At 48.7% G+C, this 13,919-nt stretch overlaps 1 protein-coding gene across 1 annotated transcript in view; it reads right to left on the bottom strand.

Moving 5' to 3' along the window:
* The window catches only part of LOC119161148 (piwi-like protein 1), a 292,627-nt gene that overhangs the window by 115,735 nt on the left and 162,973 nt on the right, over nucleotides 1–13,919 (bottom strand). Inside the window, exon 11 of the mRNA XM_037413500.2 lies at nucleotides 10,818–10,913. Within this exon, the coding sequence (XP_037269397.1) occupies nucleotides 10,818–10,913 (96 nt within the window). The remainder of the gene's footprint in view (nucleotides 1–10,817; nucleotides 10,914–13,919) is intronic.

Genomic DNA, 13,919 nt, shown 5'->3' with positions numbered 1-13,919 from the left:
ATGTAGGGAAAGAGAGATAGGAAAAGGCGACTGCCGATTTCCCCTGGGGGGGTCAGCCCAGGGGTGCCGTCTACGTGAAGCCGGGGCCAAAGGGGTGTGTTGCCTCTGCCGGGGGGCCTTAACGGTCCAATCACCCAGCGTCGGCTCAACCCCCAGGATCCCCTTTTCCCCGGACACTGCAAAGCCACGCACGGCTAGGCGTGGGAGGGAGTAGAAACTCCCCCGTTAGCTCGGGTCCGTGGTGTCGCTACACACCAAACGCCTACTTGCGCAGGCGCCCCTGCGGGTAAGTAAATACGGTAGTTTTCCAAGGTACCCATATAGCTCACTCTTCGGTTTTCACGTCATGTGAGCGTGCATGGTTTCACTGCGTGCACATGGTGAACCCTCGACGACGTCCAGCTTTGCCTTTTTTTTCTCTACTTATTCAATGAGAACAGAGGGGTCGTCACTACCGAGGGGATGTCAGATTAGGCACCGATGGAAACTCTCCGAGGCCATGGTCACAATAACAGATCTTCAGAGGTCCATTCCTCACGCGCTTCAGTCTTGCGCTCTGTCGCGAGTTCACGGAACCGTAGCCTTCGCAATTAGCTGATAAGCTCTAGCAACAACACAACGGCGTGTTGAAAGCTATAGCCAACTCTTTTGAAGGATCTGATATTACGGAACTCCTACAATACGCTGGTGAGTAAACACAGCCACTCAAGGGGAAGTTTTTTTTTTTTTTTTATGTGGGGTTTAACGTCCCAAAACCACCATATGATGAGAGACGCCAGAAGTGCTCTTTTCACACAGTCTATTCGCGTTGAAAGCGCACTGATGCTAGCCAAGATAGCGCATGCCAGCGATCGCGACCGCGTCCTTGAAATTAAAGTTCACCGTCCCTTGCTCGTTCTGGTGCATTCAGACGACGGACCAAATCCGGATTTGTCGTGGACACGTACGGCTAATTCGCGGATGATCTGCCTGCAGGCGCATCCACACAACGGACGGTGCCCTAGGAGAAAACAGCCGGATTAGCCTCGACAGCAGGTTCGGCGCTCACCTGCGCCCGCTGAAAGCAGACAGGTTTGAGAGTATTCAACATGGATGCCCGCAAGAAGCGACGCTTCACTGCAATGTCTGTCGCGTTGTGACAAATGAACGAGGAGTGTTATTCTTTCAGGACAAAAGGGAGTTGCTGGCAGAATGTTCTTTCAACTACATTGTCCCCCACTTGTAGAGCTTCTGAATGCGTCTCCTATCCTTTTTTAGAAGCGGCACGTCGCCGGTTGCAGAAGTTAGAATATTTCACCACCATGACGGCTAAGAATCTCGCGTATCAAACGACGCGGCGACATTTCCCGAACCACCAAAAGCGATTTCTGCATATTTATTCACCTGAGAACAAAGCCCCCGAAAACTAAGTAAACCTTGCTCAAGCGTAGATGATGCCGACCAGTCATGCAGCTGTCCGCGAGCCATGGAGGACATGCCGCGAGCAGACGAAAAGTGTACTGGTTGCCAGAAACCCCGAGCTAATCTGCTGAAGTATCTGCTTTCTCCCGCCAGAATCCCGATGTGAGAAACAGGTTGGGTTCATCCGTCCGCGAGCCACGTGGACGAGTCGTGGACGAGAGGAATCGCTGATGCCGTCCGTCCCCCCACATCCGGATTCGGTCCGTCGTCTGAATGCAACATTCAAGACGGGTGGTCTTCTCTCCGAGTACCGTATTTACTCGCGTAATCCTCGCACTCGCATCATTCTTGCACCCCTCACATTGCCCAACCTAAATACGATTTTTTTTTTTTTTCTCGAATAATTATTGCACTCCTGAAAACTGCCGCAATAATGTCGTCTGCTCGTTCCAGCCACTGATGATATCGCGTGCCACATGGCGCCATCCCTTGAAGCATCAAGTGTACTATTATTGTACGAAGATTCAATTCAATCCAAGCCAAGCCAAAGTGGCAAGTTAGCATTGCGGCGTGTTTACTATGTTGCGTCAGTAATCTTGTCATGTTATGGGGCGATACTGAAGCTACACGACTGCTTTCAAGTTCAAAGTGATAGATCATGCACTAAACGACGGCAACAGGGCCGCCGGTAGGCCCCTCGGATTTTACGAGTTTTGTGTTCGCTACCGGTGACGGCAGCTGAAAGCCACCAAGACGTGTTTGGCCTGCTGTGTGCCTAAAACTGGTATTGATGGTAAACTTTATTTCTTTAGAAGGAAACTGCGGACGATTCTGTTAAGTAGCCATCAGCCCAATACTGACGTCCTACGCTTACCTTTTGAGGGCTCCTGCTGAGCGACGAACACTACCGCTACGCCCGCAACGCCCACAAGCTTTGTGTATGGTATTCTAATTCTCGACTATTTGCTTGCACTTTTTGCGTATTAAGTAAATCTTGCCTTGTGTTGAACCTGTGATTTTATTGTTGAGGTAAGTTATAATTAGTACTTCTCAAAGCTTGCTGTTAGTTGCTAGTGTGAGAATCCCGATTTGTGGCCACTTTTTGTTTCACTTTTTTTTTTTCACTCTACGTTTTTTGTGCAAAGTTTTCCCCGCGTAATTCTCGCACCCCCCAACTTTGCATCGGTTTTTCGTCAAAAAAAGTGCGAGGATTATGCGAGTAAACACGGTACTCGATGGTAGTTCTAACACGCGGCTACTGTTATCGTATAAGGCGAGAGAAATGGGACAGCACATTTATCTCTGCTTCAGCAGCCCTCACGCGCTTTAACCCGCTCGTAAAAGTTACAATGCACGCAGGCATGTTATCAATTTGGACTTGTTATGAAACATGGCGGCGACGGCAAAAACCCGCCGAGTATACACATAATTGTTATCCTAATATAATGCTGTTCTTTGCTGCTAAATAAGTATTTTGGGTTAGCTCTGCAATCAGTTTCCCTTTTGTTTATTTTGTGCGTTTATTTTTCAAATTTTCGTACTGAACATGCATGTAACAAAACCCTCTTTGTAACAAATTTTTCCCATAGTTCGCCGATTTCATTATATCCATGTTTAACTCTGTATACACAGGCAATTTTCGCATTCCATTTATCGAAAATATGCCCATTCGATTTGATTTTTTAAAGTTGACAATGAAAGTTCACACACACACACATCTTTCCAATGAATGGCGAGATATCATTTCGAAAAGCAGTTTAACCTACCTCCCTTGCAGAAACACGGGGTCGCACCACCCTGTGACGCTAACTTATTCGGGTTGTCAGTGCCCATGTTTTTGAGTAAGGCTAAGTAAGACTTAGTCGGAGCAAATACAGGAAGAGCGGCATTTTCAGAACCTGCTAATGCAGGCAGCCTCGAGAGAAATCGCAACCTAATACAAGAACATTTACAAGCCATCCACTATGCCATAATCCATAATTTGTCAAGTTGGGAAGTGTCCACTATGCCATTCGTCATTCTGCACCACAGCGACGTACTTGCTATCCATTTGCAAGGCATTATGTACACTTCGTTAATGTGGCTGATGAATTATAGTTGCACACTTTCAAATGAATTGGAAGCCTTCAACAACCCACTCATCATGCAATTTGTATTGTGTGACACTTGCTTACATATTTCGTGTTGTTTTACACACTGCTGTTATTTTAACCTTTTATCACATTTTTTACCGTATTTACAAGCATAATGAACGCACTCGAATAATAAACGCAACCCAAACTAAGTAGTCAAAATCTGGATTTTTTTTTCCACGTAATAAAGGCACCCCTTGCAATCGTCTGCAGCAGTCCTGCTAACGAACACTTGGCGCGCATTCATTTTTTATTATTATGTCGGACCCCTTCGGCCACCTCAGCTAGCTCCTCCCCCCCCGCCCCTTCGCCCAATACCGCGCACCGTGTCGTTTTTTCTATCTGCCTACAGCGCGTCCCCGTCCTTTTATTATCCGTGCACTACAGCGCGGATCACGAACAATGCAAATGTAGCAACATCACAGCTGAAAAGCACACAGCAAGCGGTCACGAAACTGCCCGCGCCAACCGACGGCTTTTTGCAAATACGAAACTTTAAGACCCACCCACATGCCTGTAATTTATCGGCAACGATGAGAGGGTTCGCTGCTGCCATGGCTGTCGCGAAGAGCCATTCATCACCATCGTGTTGCAGGTTTCTGGAGAAAAAATTGCTTATCGCCCAGAAAAGGTCACGACGATTTCCGCAACATGGTAGCACCCTGTTTTATGCTTTGTTTGCAATTTGCTCTTCATGGTTGTTATCCGTGCGTACTTCAAGAAACGCAAGATATAGGCTATGTTTTCTACAATAACTTCTTATGTGAACCGCGAGCCGGCAGCCGTACTTTTTTTTGTTAATCTTGTTATTGACTGTTTGCTTTGATGCTTCAGTAGTAGCTTGTGGCAATGTGAACGGCGACGTTGCAGTCGTCGTGCAAGGTTTCCGTGAAGTGGCCAAAGTGAGTTGTAGCATATGCTTCTGGGCGCCCCTCGAGATTGCAGCAGATACTACTGTTGCGGTTGAAAGATTGTGAGAAAAAAAAAAGGCACGAAATGCTTTTAAGGAGTGTGTGGGCCGCACAGAGACAGCTTGCAGAAGATATCGCCTTAACCACTGAAGGTGAGTGAAGTGCAAAAAAGAAGCTGTTTCTAAACAGCGTAAAGGCTAAGCAACCTAACTTTTTTTTTTAATTACCACATTTTTTATTCATCCCAAAAAAGTTTTAATGAAATTTGCCTTGCATAATAAACTCACCAACAACTTGCTCAGATTTTTTTAGAAAAGGAGTGCATTCATTAAGCGAGTAAATATGATACTAGCATATCATTTTTTTTATACTGTTACACAAGGTAAGGTAACTTAATGGGGGGTTTTTAATGGGTCCTGAGTCTGCGATCGCAGTATCATGATGATGATCTCCACCGCCATGGCTCGTACCCACTCAGGGGAATCGCAGTGGATGCAACGTCGTCTTCCTTCTCTATCCGCGCTTCCCTTGTTTTTCCTGGTAGTGATACCCCGTATCATTCCTCCCGTCTCAGATGAAGCCCTCTGGGCGAGTCATTCTTGCATCCTTCGAGTAAACGCCTTCAGGCGGGCAACATGCGTCACCTCTGTCTTGCATGAACGTCGGCCACTAGTGGTGACACGTGCAATTTCATAGTTGACCTCGCTGAGACGATGGAGTATCACAAAAAGACCGGCATAGTGTGCCAGTAGCTTTTGGCTCAAGCCACGTCTGCGTATTGGCGACCACACCCACACTAGATCACAGAGGGCATAGGTTACATGCCTGTGTTGACTGTCGTAGCGAGTTTTGAAGGACTCTTGCGCTGCCATTGTACGTAAGCAGGCAAGTCGACGTGTCTCTTCCGCACGACACAAAGTTTCCGCAATTGTTAAATCATCATGGACGACAAAAGGAAAGATAGTGTCCAGCGTATGTCGAGGTGAGCGAGCGTAGAGCAGATAGAAAGGGCAGTAGCCTGTCGTTTCTTGTTTCGACGTGTTGAAGGCATACGTGACGAATGGTAATACTTCATCCCAGTTTTTGTGGTCGGAGGTGACGTACATTGACAACATGTTGATCAACGTTCGGTTTGTGCGCTCAGTGAGGCCGTTAGTTTATGGATGATACGCAGATGAGTGTCGGAACTTGGAGGCACAAAAACGAAGTAATGATTCGACAATATTAGCAGTAAATTGTCATCCACGGTCACTTATTATCACGCGAGAACGTCTGTGTCGGAGGATGACTGAATGCAACAGGAACTCCGAAACCTAGACTGCCGTGGCGGAGCATAAGGCAGCCGTCTCGCAGTACCGCGTCAGGTAGTCGGCGCATACAATTATCCACCGGTTACCTTTTGAGGAACCAACTGGACCCGAGGAGGGCCGCTTGTGGCTCTGGCACTGCGTACAGCTGGCCACGTAGTTCTGAATCGTTTTGCTCATTTTCGGCCAATAGAACCGCTCTTTCGTGCGACTAAGTGTTCGTGCGGTGCCTAGATGGCCAGAGGTGGGGTCATCATGCGTGAGACGCAGAACAGACGCTTGGAGGGACGCAGGAACAATCAGCAGAAAGCGGGCGCCCGCCGTGGACAAGTTTCTCTGGTAAAGAAGACCATTTCGGACGCAGAATCGGCCTTCGCTTAATGAATTTCTCGCTCCAGGAAACAGAGCTTTTAAGCTTGGGTCATTACGCTGCTCAGCGGCGAAGGTCACGGCATCGGGAAAGCCAGACGACAAAGAAGCGATAAGGTGGTCAAAGTTATCGGCTTCACAATCTGTCGATGGTAGCGGCATTCTGGAGAGGCAATCCGCATCAGCGTGTAGACGGCCAGTCTTGTATGAGATGGTGAAGACATGTTCTTGCAAACGAATGGCCCATCGTGCGAGGCGGCCGGATGGGTTATGAAGGTTGACCAGCCAACACAGGGAATGGTGATCTGTGACGATAGTGAATGGGCGACCATAGATGTATGAGCGAAACCGTTGCACGGCAAAGACTACCGCTAGGCATTCCTGTTCGGTCACTGTGTAGTTGCGTTCAGGCTTGCTTAAAGGACGACTTGCGTACGCCACAACGTGTTCCTTCTTGCCAGAACTCTGAACGAGAACGGCACCGATACCGATGCCACTTGCGTCTGTGTGAATTTCTGTGGGCGACGAAGGATTGAAGTGCCGAAGTATTGGCTGCAAAGTTAACAAACACTTCAGCTGGTGAAAAGCGGCATCACACTCGGAGGTCCACTGAAACAGGCTGTTCTTGCGTAGAAGGCTCGTCAGGGGGTGAACGACATCCGCAAACTTGGGTACGAACCAGCGGAAATACGAGCAGAGCCCAATGAAGCTACGCAGTTGTTTCACAGATTTAGGACGCTCGAACGATTCAACGGCCACTGTCTTTTGTGGGTCAGGTCTAATGCCATCTTTGTCGACGAGATGTCCTAACACCAATGTCTGTCACTCGCCAAAGTGGCACTTTTTTGAATTCAATACAAGGCCAGCTTTTTCAATGCAGCTGAGCACTAGGTCTAGGCGAGTGTTGTGCTCCTCAAACGTACGTCCAAAAATTACGACATCATCAAGGTAACACACGCATATCTGCCATTTTAAACCACGCAATATAGAGTCCATAAATCTTTCGAATGTCGCAGGAGCATTACATAATCTGAATGGCATAACGTTGAACTCGTAAAGTCCGTCGGTTGTAACAAATGCCGTCTTTTCTTTGTCAGCTGCGTGCATCGGAATTTGCCAGTAACCTGATCTCAGGTCGACAGATGAAAAGTAGGACGCGGAATGCAAACAGTATAGAGCGTCATCGATGCGCGGCAGTGGATAGACGTCTTTCTTGGTAACAGAATTGAGTCGGCGGTAGTCAACGCAAAATCTCCACGTACCATCCTTCTTCCTCACTAGAATGACGGGAGCAGCCCATGGACTTGCCGATTCCTGTATTATTCCCTTTTCCAGCATTTCTTGGACTTGCTCGTTGATGATCTTGCGCTCCGATGGTGCCACTCGGTAAGGTTTCTGCCTAATGGGATGTGCCGACTCGGTGTGGATCTGATGACGTATCCGGGACACTGGGATTAAGGGCCTTTGGCTATGTTTAGAAAAATCGAACACTTTCGAGTGCTTAGATAGAACGTCGAGCAGAGTATGACGTTCGCTTTGGTCAAGTGACTTGCTGACCATTTGTAGCAATGGGGCATCTTCTGAACCTTCTAAGCCTAGACGTTCATTTTGGCTTGTAGCATCAACAAGCGCAACCAGCGTCGTACATGATTCGGGTCTAAATACTGCAAGTTTCATGCCACCTGGCAGAATTGCAGGCTCCATGGAACTGTTCATAGTCCACACACCTGCCCGTCCATCAATGACTGACACTATACAACGGGGAATGAGAATGTTCTTTTTCAGGCATGCCAAGGGAATCGGTTCGAGCGTGGCGTCAAACGTGCCACAGTTGTTGCTGGAACATGTCACGGGAACACACACGGCAGAAAATGCAGGAACGACTGTGTCCACGGAGACGAAAAAGATGCATTCTTCCGGACAGGAATTTTCCAAGAGCGCCGTTTTCCAAGAGCGCCGTTGGGAAAGTATCGTGTATAGAAAGATGCCCACTTCTGCAGTCTACAGTTGCCCCACACACAAACAAAAAGTCAATACCCAAGATAACGTCATGTGTAGACCGCGGAATAACCGCAAACTCTGTGAAAAACACCTTGCCACACAGCGAGACGTCCACAGTACAATATCCCACCAGACACAACACGTCACCACTTACACCACGAAATGTCACCCCACGGTTCAGGCAAAACATCACTTTTGGCCCTAGCAGGTTTTTAAAATTTACACTCATCACCGAGACTGTAGCGCCTGTATCCACAAGTGCCATAGTAGCCACTCCATCGACAGCTACAAGAACTTTGTTCTTCAACATAAACGCTGATGGGGGTATATCTGTAGATAGCACCTGTGATCTCGCGGCCTCACCCCCACTGGCCGCACCGACTAGTTTTCCGGCGGCGGTGTACGTGCCCGTCGCCGTGGCAACGGCGATCGTGGAGCACGGGGAGCTGGTGGTGGCGTCAAACTTCGATCAGAGGCCGGCGAGGGGTAGCATGACCCGGTAGGTGCGCGTGGTTTCCGTGACGTGGAGAGCGGATGGTCGAAAGGTTGGTGAGACATGTGCCAAGACTGTCGCTGATATGGGCGATGGTCACAAAAACGTGCAATGTGACCCGAGACGCCACAGTGGTAGCATACCCGAATTTGTCGAGGGGCACGAGGCTGCTCAGAGTAACGACTCCTCTCGGAAGGCATGGGATAGTGGTGCCGCCCTTCGGGCGCACTGTAGACAGGCGATGTTGGGTAAACAGGCGGGCGAAAACTTCGTTCGTAGTTGGGAGGTGGTTGACGGGGAAATCCAGCCTGCCGTGTGCCTTGATATGCATAAGCGTCTGCTGCGTTGATCGATGGTTGCCATAGTGGAAGAGAAACAGGAGTCCGCACACGTTCTGGTTCGCTTACGTACACATCCTGAAAATCGCTGGGGCGATGGTCTGCTGACATCGAAGCAGCTCTTCTCTGACAATCTGCCGTATGGTCAACGCAAGGTCGTTAGGCGGCACTGTTTCAACACTAGCCACAGTGGGGACGTTGAACAAGCGGCCGAATTTCGGAGAAATTCGTCGCATCTTAAGGGATTCAAAGGTACGACAGTGCTTCATCACGTCGGACACGGAGTTCAAGCAGTCTTTCCCAATTAAGAAATTGCACACGTCTTCGGCTATACCCTTGAGAACGTGTCCAACCTTGTCTTCTTCAGACATCCTCCCATTCACGATCTTGCACAGCTTCAATATTTCTTCAATGTATGTCGTACATGTTTCTGCTGGAAGCTGTGCCCTCTGAGACAATGTCTGCTCTGCGTGTTTCTTCTTTGCGTCCGAATCACCGAAGCACTTCTGCACTTCTTCAACAAAACGTTCCCAAGTCGTGAACATGTCCTCGTGGTTCTCGTACCACATGAGGGCGGTGTCAGTTAAGGAGAATACGACATGATTGAGCTGTTCGTTCGAGTCCCAGCCATTGCTTCTGCTCACCCGCTTGTAGTTCTTGAGCCACACGTCGACGTCTTCTCCTGAGGTCCCGGCGAAGTTTGGTGGCACTCTGTAGTACGGCACGGAACCCATCGGAGTTGGCCTCGAAGCGTTGGATGGCTGCTCTTGGGCCATTACGATCGGCGAAGGTGGAAGTCCGGCGAGGCGGCGGCTGCGACGAAGTCCTGGTAGTGAAGCTCCCGTCTTTAGGTTCGTCCTACCCAGCACCTTCCACCAAATTGTTACACAAGGTAAGGTAACTTAATGGGGGGTTTTTAATGGGCCCCGAGTCCGCGATCGCAGTATCATGATGATGATCTCCACCGCCATGGCTCGTACCCACTCAGGGGAATCGCAGTGGAGGCAACGTAGTCTTCCTTCTCTATTCGCGCTTCCCTTGTTTTTCCTGGTAGTGATACTCCGTATCACTATTCATATTCCTGTATCTTTACATTGTTCTTTGCCGGACCAGACGCCTGCAAAGGGTCTCTTTACGAAGAAGTTTCAGGGACCGGCATGGCTCTCTGGTAGAATAATGGGCTGCCACGGGGAGGACCCAAGGTTCGAACCTCATTCTACCCTGGATATTTTTTTCTTAATTCTCCCGATAGCAGTTACAAACACCGGTGGTGGCGGACAACTGCAGTGCCGAAAAAGGCCCTTCTTGTGATCTGATAACAGCTTCCACTGCAAAACAGAGGCTGGGGCTGCAGGGTTTCTTGAGATGCTGAGCACACGCGGCAATGTCTCGCAGTTCGCATCAGTGAGCAGTGGGTTTTTTGTTAGACTACAGCACGGTTCTGCCAAAGGAACTGCAGATGACGTAGGTTTCCACACCCACGCTTACAGCGTGCTCACACGGGCAGAGCAAGACAAACTTTTCTTCCACATTTTCTAAAGTTTCTGCTGCAATAACAACGAAAATAAATTAAATCGTAGCCAACAATAATGTTGGCTCTAACTAATCACAAAGCTTTGAGATTCTAAAACCTCTACAGCTTTTCTTCAAGGCCTCAAGGTTTTATGTAGAATTTTCCCACAAAAGTAGAAAATTGAAAAACATTTATTAGCAGAAAGCTGGCCCAATGAACACACATGTGCTCTCAAGATGTAGACAGTAATCAAATTATACTTAACACACAATAATAAAAAATTGTGTTGATAGAGAAGTCTGACACTCCACTTGTTTAGGCGCAAATAATGAAATATTACACCCATACGCACCTTCATGATCCGAAAATCTGCACGCATCTCGTCAGTCAGGCCTGTCAGTGTGCAAAGTTCAGGCACCAGACACACCAACCGTGGCTCCTCGGACTCCTGTAGAAAAGAAATCAGGAAAAAAAATAAAAGACGCTTGTTACTCGTGAAAATCTCTTGGCTCCCGCTACTGGCAACCTCAACGTATGTCATCACCCTTGAAAATGATATTTAAAAAAAAATTGAATCTACAGACATTCCAAATTGTGCTGCCACAAAAATGATATCTCTATCTGGTTCAGTTTGAGAGTTGTGCTTGTTATTAGAACTATTGGTAGCTTTTCTTGAAACCGGAACTGACATTTTGGGGTACAAAACCTACATTTTAATCCCTAAAATGTATGTTTGTGCACCAATTTGCGGGATATAATTGGTTTGTGATGAAGTAAACTAAATCTTAAAAAATTAAGCAATGGAAACTGCACCATTTTTTAAAATTCAAATTGCACAAATTTCCACATGAGGGCACATGTGGAAATGTGCCCTCATGTGTGAATTGCACAAATTTCCACATGTCCCACCCGCTCTCCCATGTCTGAGTCGATGGCCCGCTGACACAAAGCGCTGCCACAAATCGTTTGCCGCAGTTGTTCTGTTCGGAAGCTTCAGGCTCGGCATCGGGCCCAACGTCGACGACGAAGTCGACCTCGCGAGAACAGTTTCGCGTGCATGTAGCCGTCACCTCCGCCCACGAAATATTCACCATCTCTACAGCTGAATACCGGAACGCCCGAAGCAACAAGTTGGCTGCGATAGAGTGAAGAGAGGGAAAGGAGTTGCAATAGAGTGAAGAGAGGGGAAGATACAGCGGGAGGGCGACCTTGAAAACTAAAACACGCTGGAAGCAGGCTGGTCGGCTAGCTTGCTTGAAAGGTCCGTGAAACGCGCCACTCGTGCGTAGAAAAACTTGAAAGAGTGCCTGCGTGCACAGAAGTCAAAGCGCAGCGGCCTGGATAAGCATGCGCGGCGGTGTTCAAAGAATCGGCGGCCATGATCAAAAAATTGTTATGTTGCGCCGGCGGGTTCGCGTGGCCTCACCGACTTCGATATTTCGCGATTCGTTTCACCCAAATGAACAGCCGTTTTCGCTCTTCCGCACGCGTGCGAAGAGCATGCTGAGCTGACTGCGAAGTGAGCGAGAACAGGTCATAAACACGAAACAAATCGAGAATTATCATCGAGAATTATCAAAGTCGGTGGGGTAGCGTACGCGCGTGCACTAGACGCAGACGATCAGATACAGTCGGTGGCCGACGATGTTGGCAAATAGTCTGATCACTCCAGGCCGGCGACGCCAACGACAGTACCAGCGATCAAAAACAGGGGAGATGGCGGACCAGTCTTCAAAAGATCGGGGGCGGTGTGAAAATACCGAGGTGCTCAGAGTAGTGGGGGGACACAGGATGAAGGGGTGCGTGACAAAAAGCAGTCGGGGAGAGCGCCAACTTGAGGGGCGCGGAGGCAGGGTCGCCTCCGCGCCCCTCAAGACTCGCCCGCACAACAACTCGCGCGTCAGTCTGCCTCCACCTCTCTTGTAGAACTTGTTGACCCACCCGCGCATCTGACCTCCTCCTTCCCCTTCAGAGTCACTGCGCCATGCTCCCTACCAGACGGCAGAAATTACACGCCTTCTTCTTCTGACCCCTACCACCATAGAGGTAGTTTGCTGTGGAACAGCAACACTACCTCTATTCTGCCGCTAGACAGGAGATGGACGACAGCGCAAACGTAAGCGCAAAAATATAACAATAGAGCAGAAGTCGGCAATGTTGAAAGCCGTTAAGTCTGGTGTCAAGAAAATGAAAAAGTGGCCGAAATTTTCGGCAATGTGGGGATTGCGGGCAACCAGGCCCAGACGTTGTGGGACACTCTCCTTGACACCGGCGTTGTGCCTGACTGCGACACTTTCTGAATGTATGTCAGTGCCGATCTTGACGTGGTGACAACCGAACAGTTGTCAGATGCAGAAATTGTGCCGGCGGTGAAGATCATGCATGACGACAGTGATGAATGTGTCGACACATTCTAATGTTGGCGAACCTGACACCCGCGCAAGCGCTTGATGCGACAGACCTACTGTGCCACTTCTTTAGTGCTTACGATGATGGCGAGGACGAACTCTAAATAGCTTCTGCAGCTGAAAAAGCAGTGACCCGCGTAAGGAAGAGTGAAAAAAAGTCTATTAAGGCCTTTTTTTTTTTTTTCGAAGTAATATGTCAGCTGGTGTGCTCAATTTGGCAGAAATAAAGTGCATTGTTCTGTATCATTTTGCTACTGTTTTGCCTTCCGACGGCAGTTTTTCTTGGCGCGGTGGGCAGCTGCGATATTCGTTGGCGAGTACATTCTCTCTAATTGGCTAATTGTCAGTAGAAATGAATATTGGCTAAAACAAACTAATGGTTATAACAAAGTAATTACGACTCCCCCTTCAACTTCGTGATATAACGAGGTTTGACTGTGTTAGACAAGGTGACAAGCCAGCCCATGCACGAATAATCGCAAGTCACAAGATGTCACCGGAAAGAACTCAGAAGCAATTGGAACAAGAAATAAGCAATTTTTTAAGAAAAAAAACTCTTACGATTGACAGCCAATATCATGAGCAAGAGGGCACAAGGCATGTGCCAGGCGCTGGAATGCGGTGCCATGTGCATACGCGTTCACGTACGAGATTGGACAACAAGGCTCGTGGCACGCGATCCGAGCCATACTGAAAAATCTCGAAGAATGAGCTGTCCCTGTGAGTTGGGTTTCGAACTGCGAAGATCAGCGTCGCTACCGCAACGAAAGCAGCAGAGCCGCCCGATTCCGAGACTGTCGGCGAGGAGACCTGGGAAGTGGCCATCCATCTCGGAAGACTTAAGTGAGGCTGCCCGGACTCGCCGCAACTTGTCGCCGCAACCTGTCACAGCAGTTCCTGGTGGACCTACAGCACTTCCACTTCGAGTCAGAATGGATGTGGCTCACAACACAGTAACGCCACCATTGACAAGTCAAGCCGAAGACGACCACGAAGACTGGGGCCATCCCGGCAATGAGGTCAAGCGGCTCGTTCGGCGAAATCTG

This window comes from Rhipicephalus microplus, chromosome X (assembly GCF_043290135.1).
Source record: "Rhipicephalus microplus isolate Deutch F79 chromosome X, USDA_Rmic, whole genome shotgun sequence".
NCBI classification, from domain to species: domain Eukaryota; kingdom Metazoa; phylum Arthropoda; class Arachnida; order Ixodida; family Ixodidae; genus Rhipicephalus; species Rhipicephalus microplus.
The sequence above is the reverse complement of the archived record's forward strand: the minus strand, read 5'-3'. Positions and strand labels throughout refer to the sequence as shown.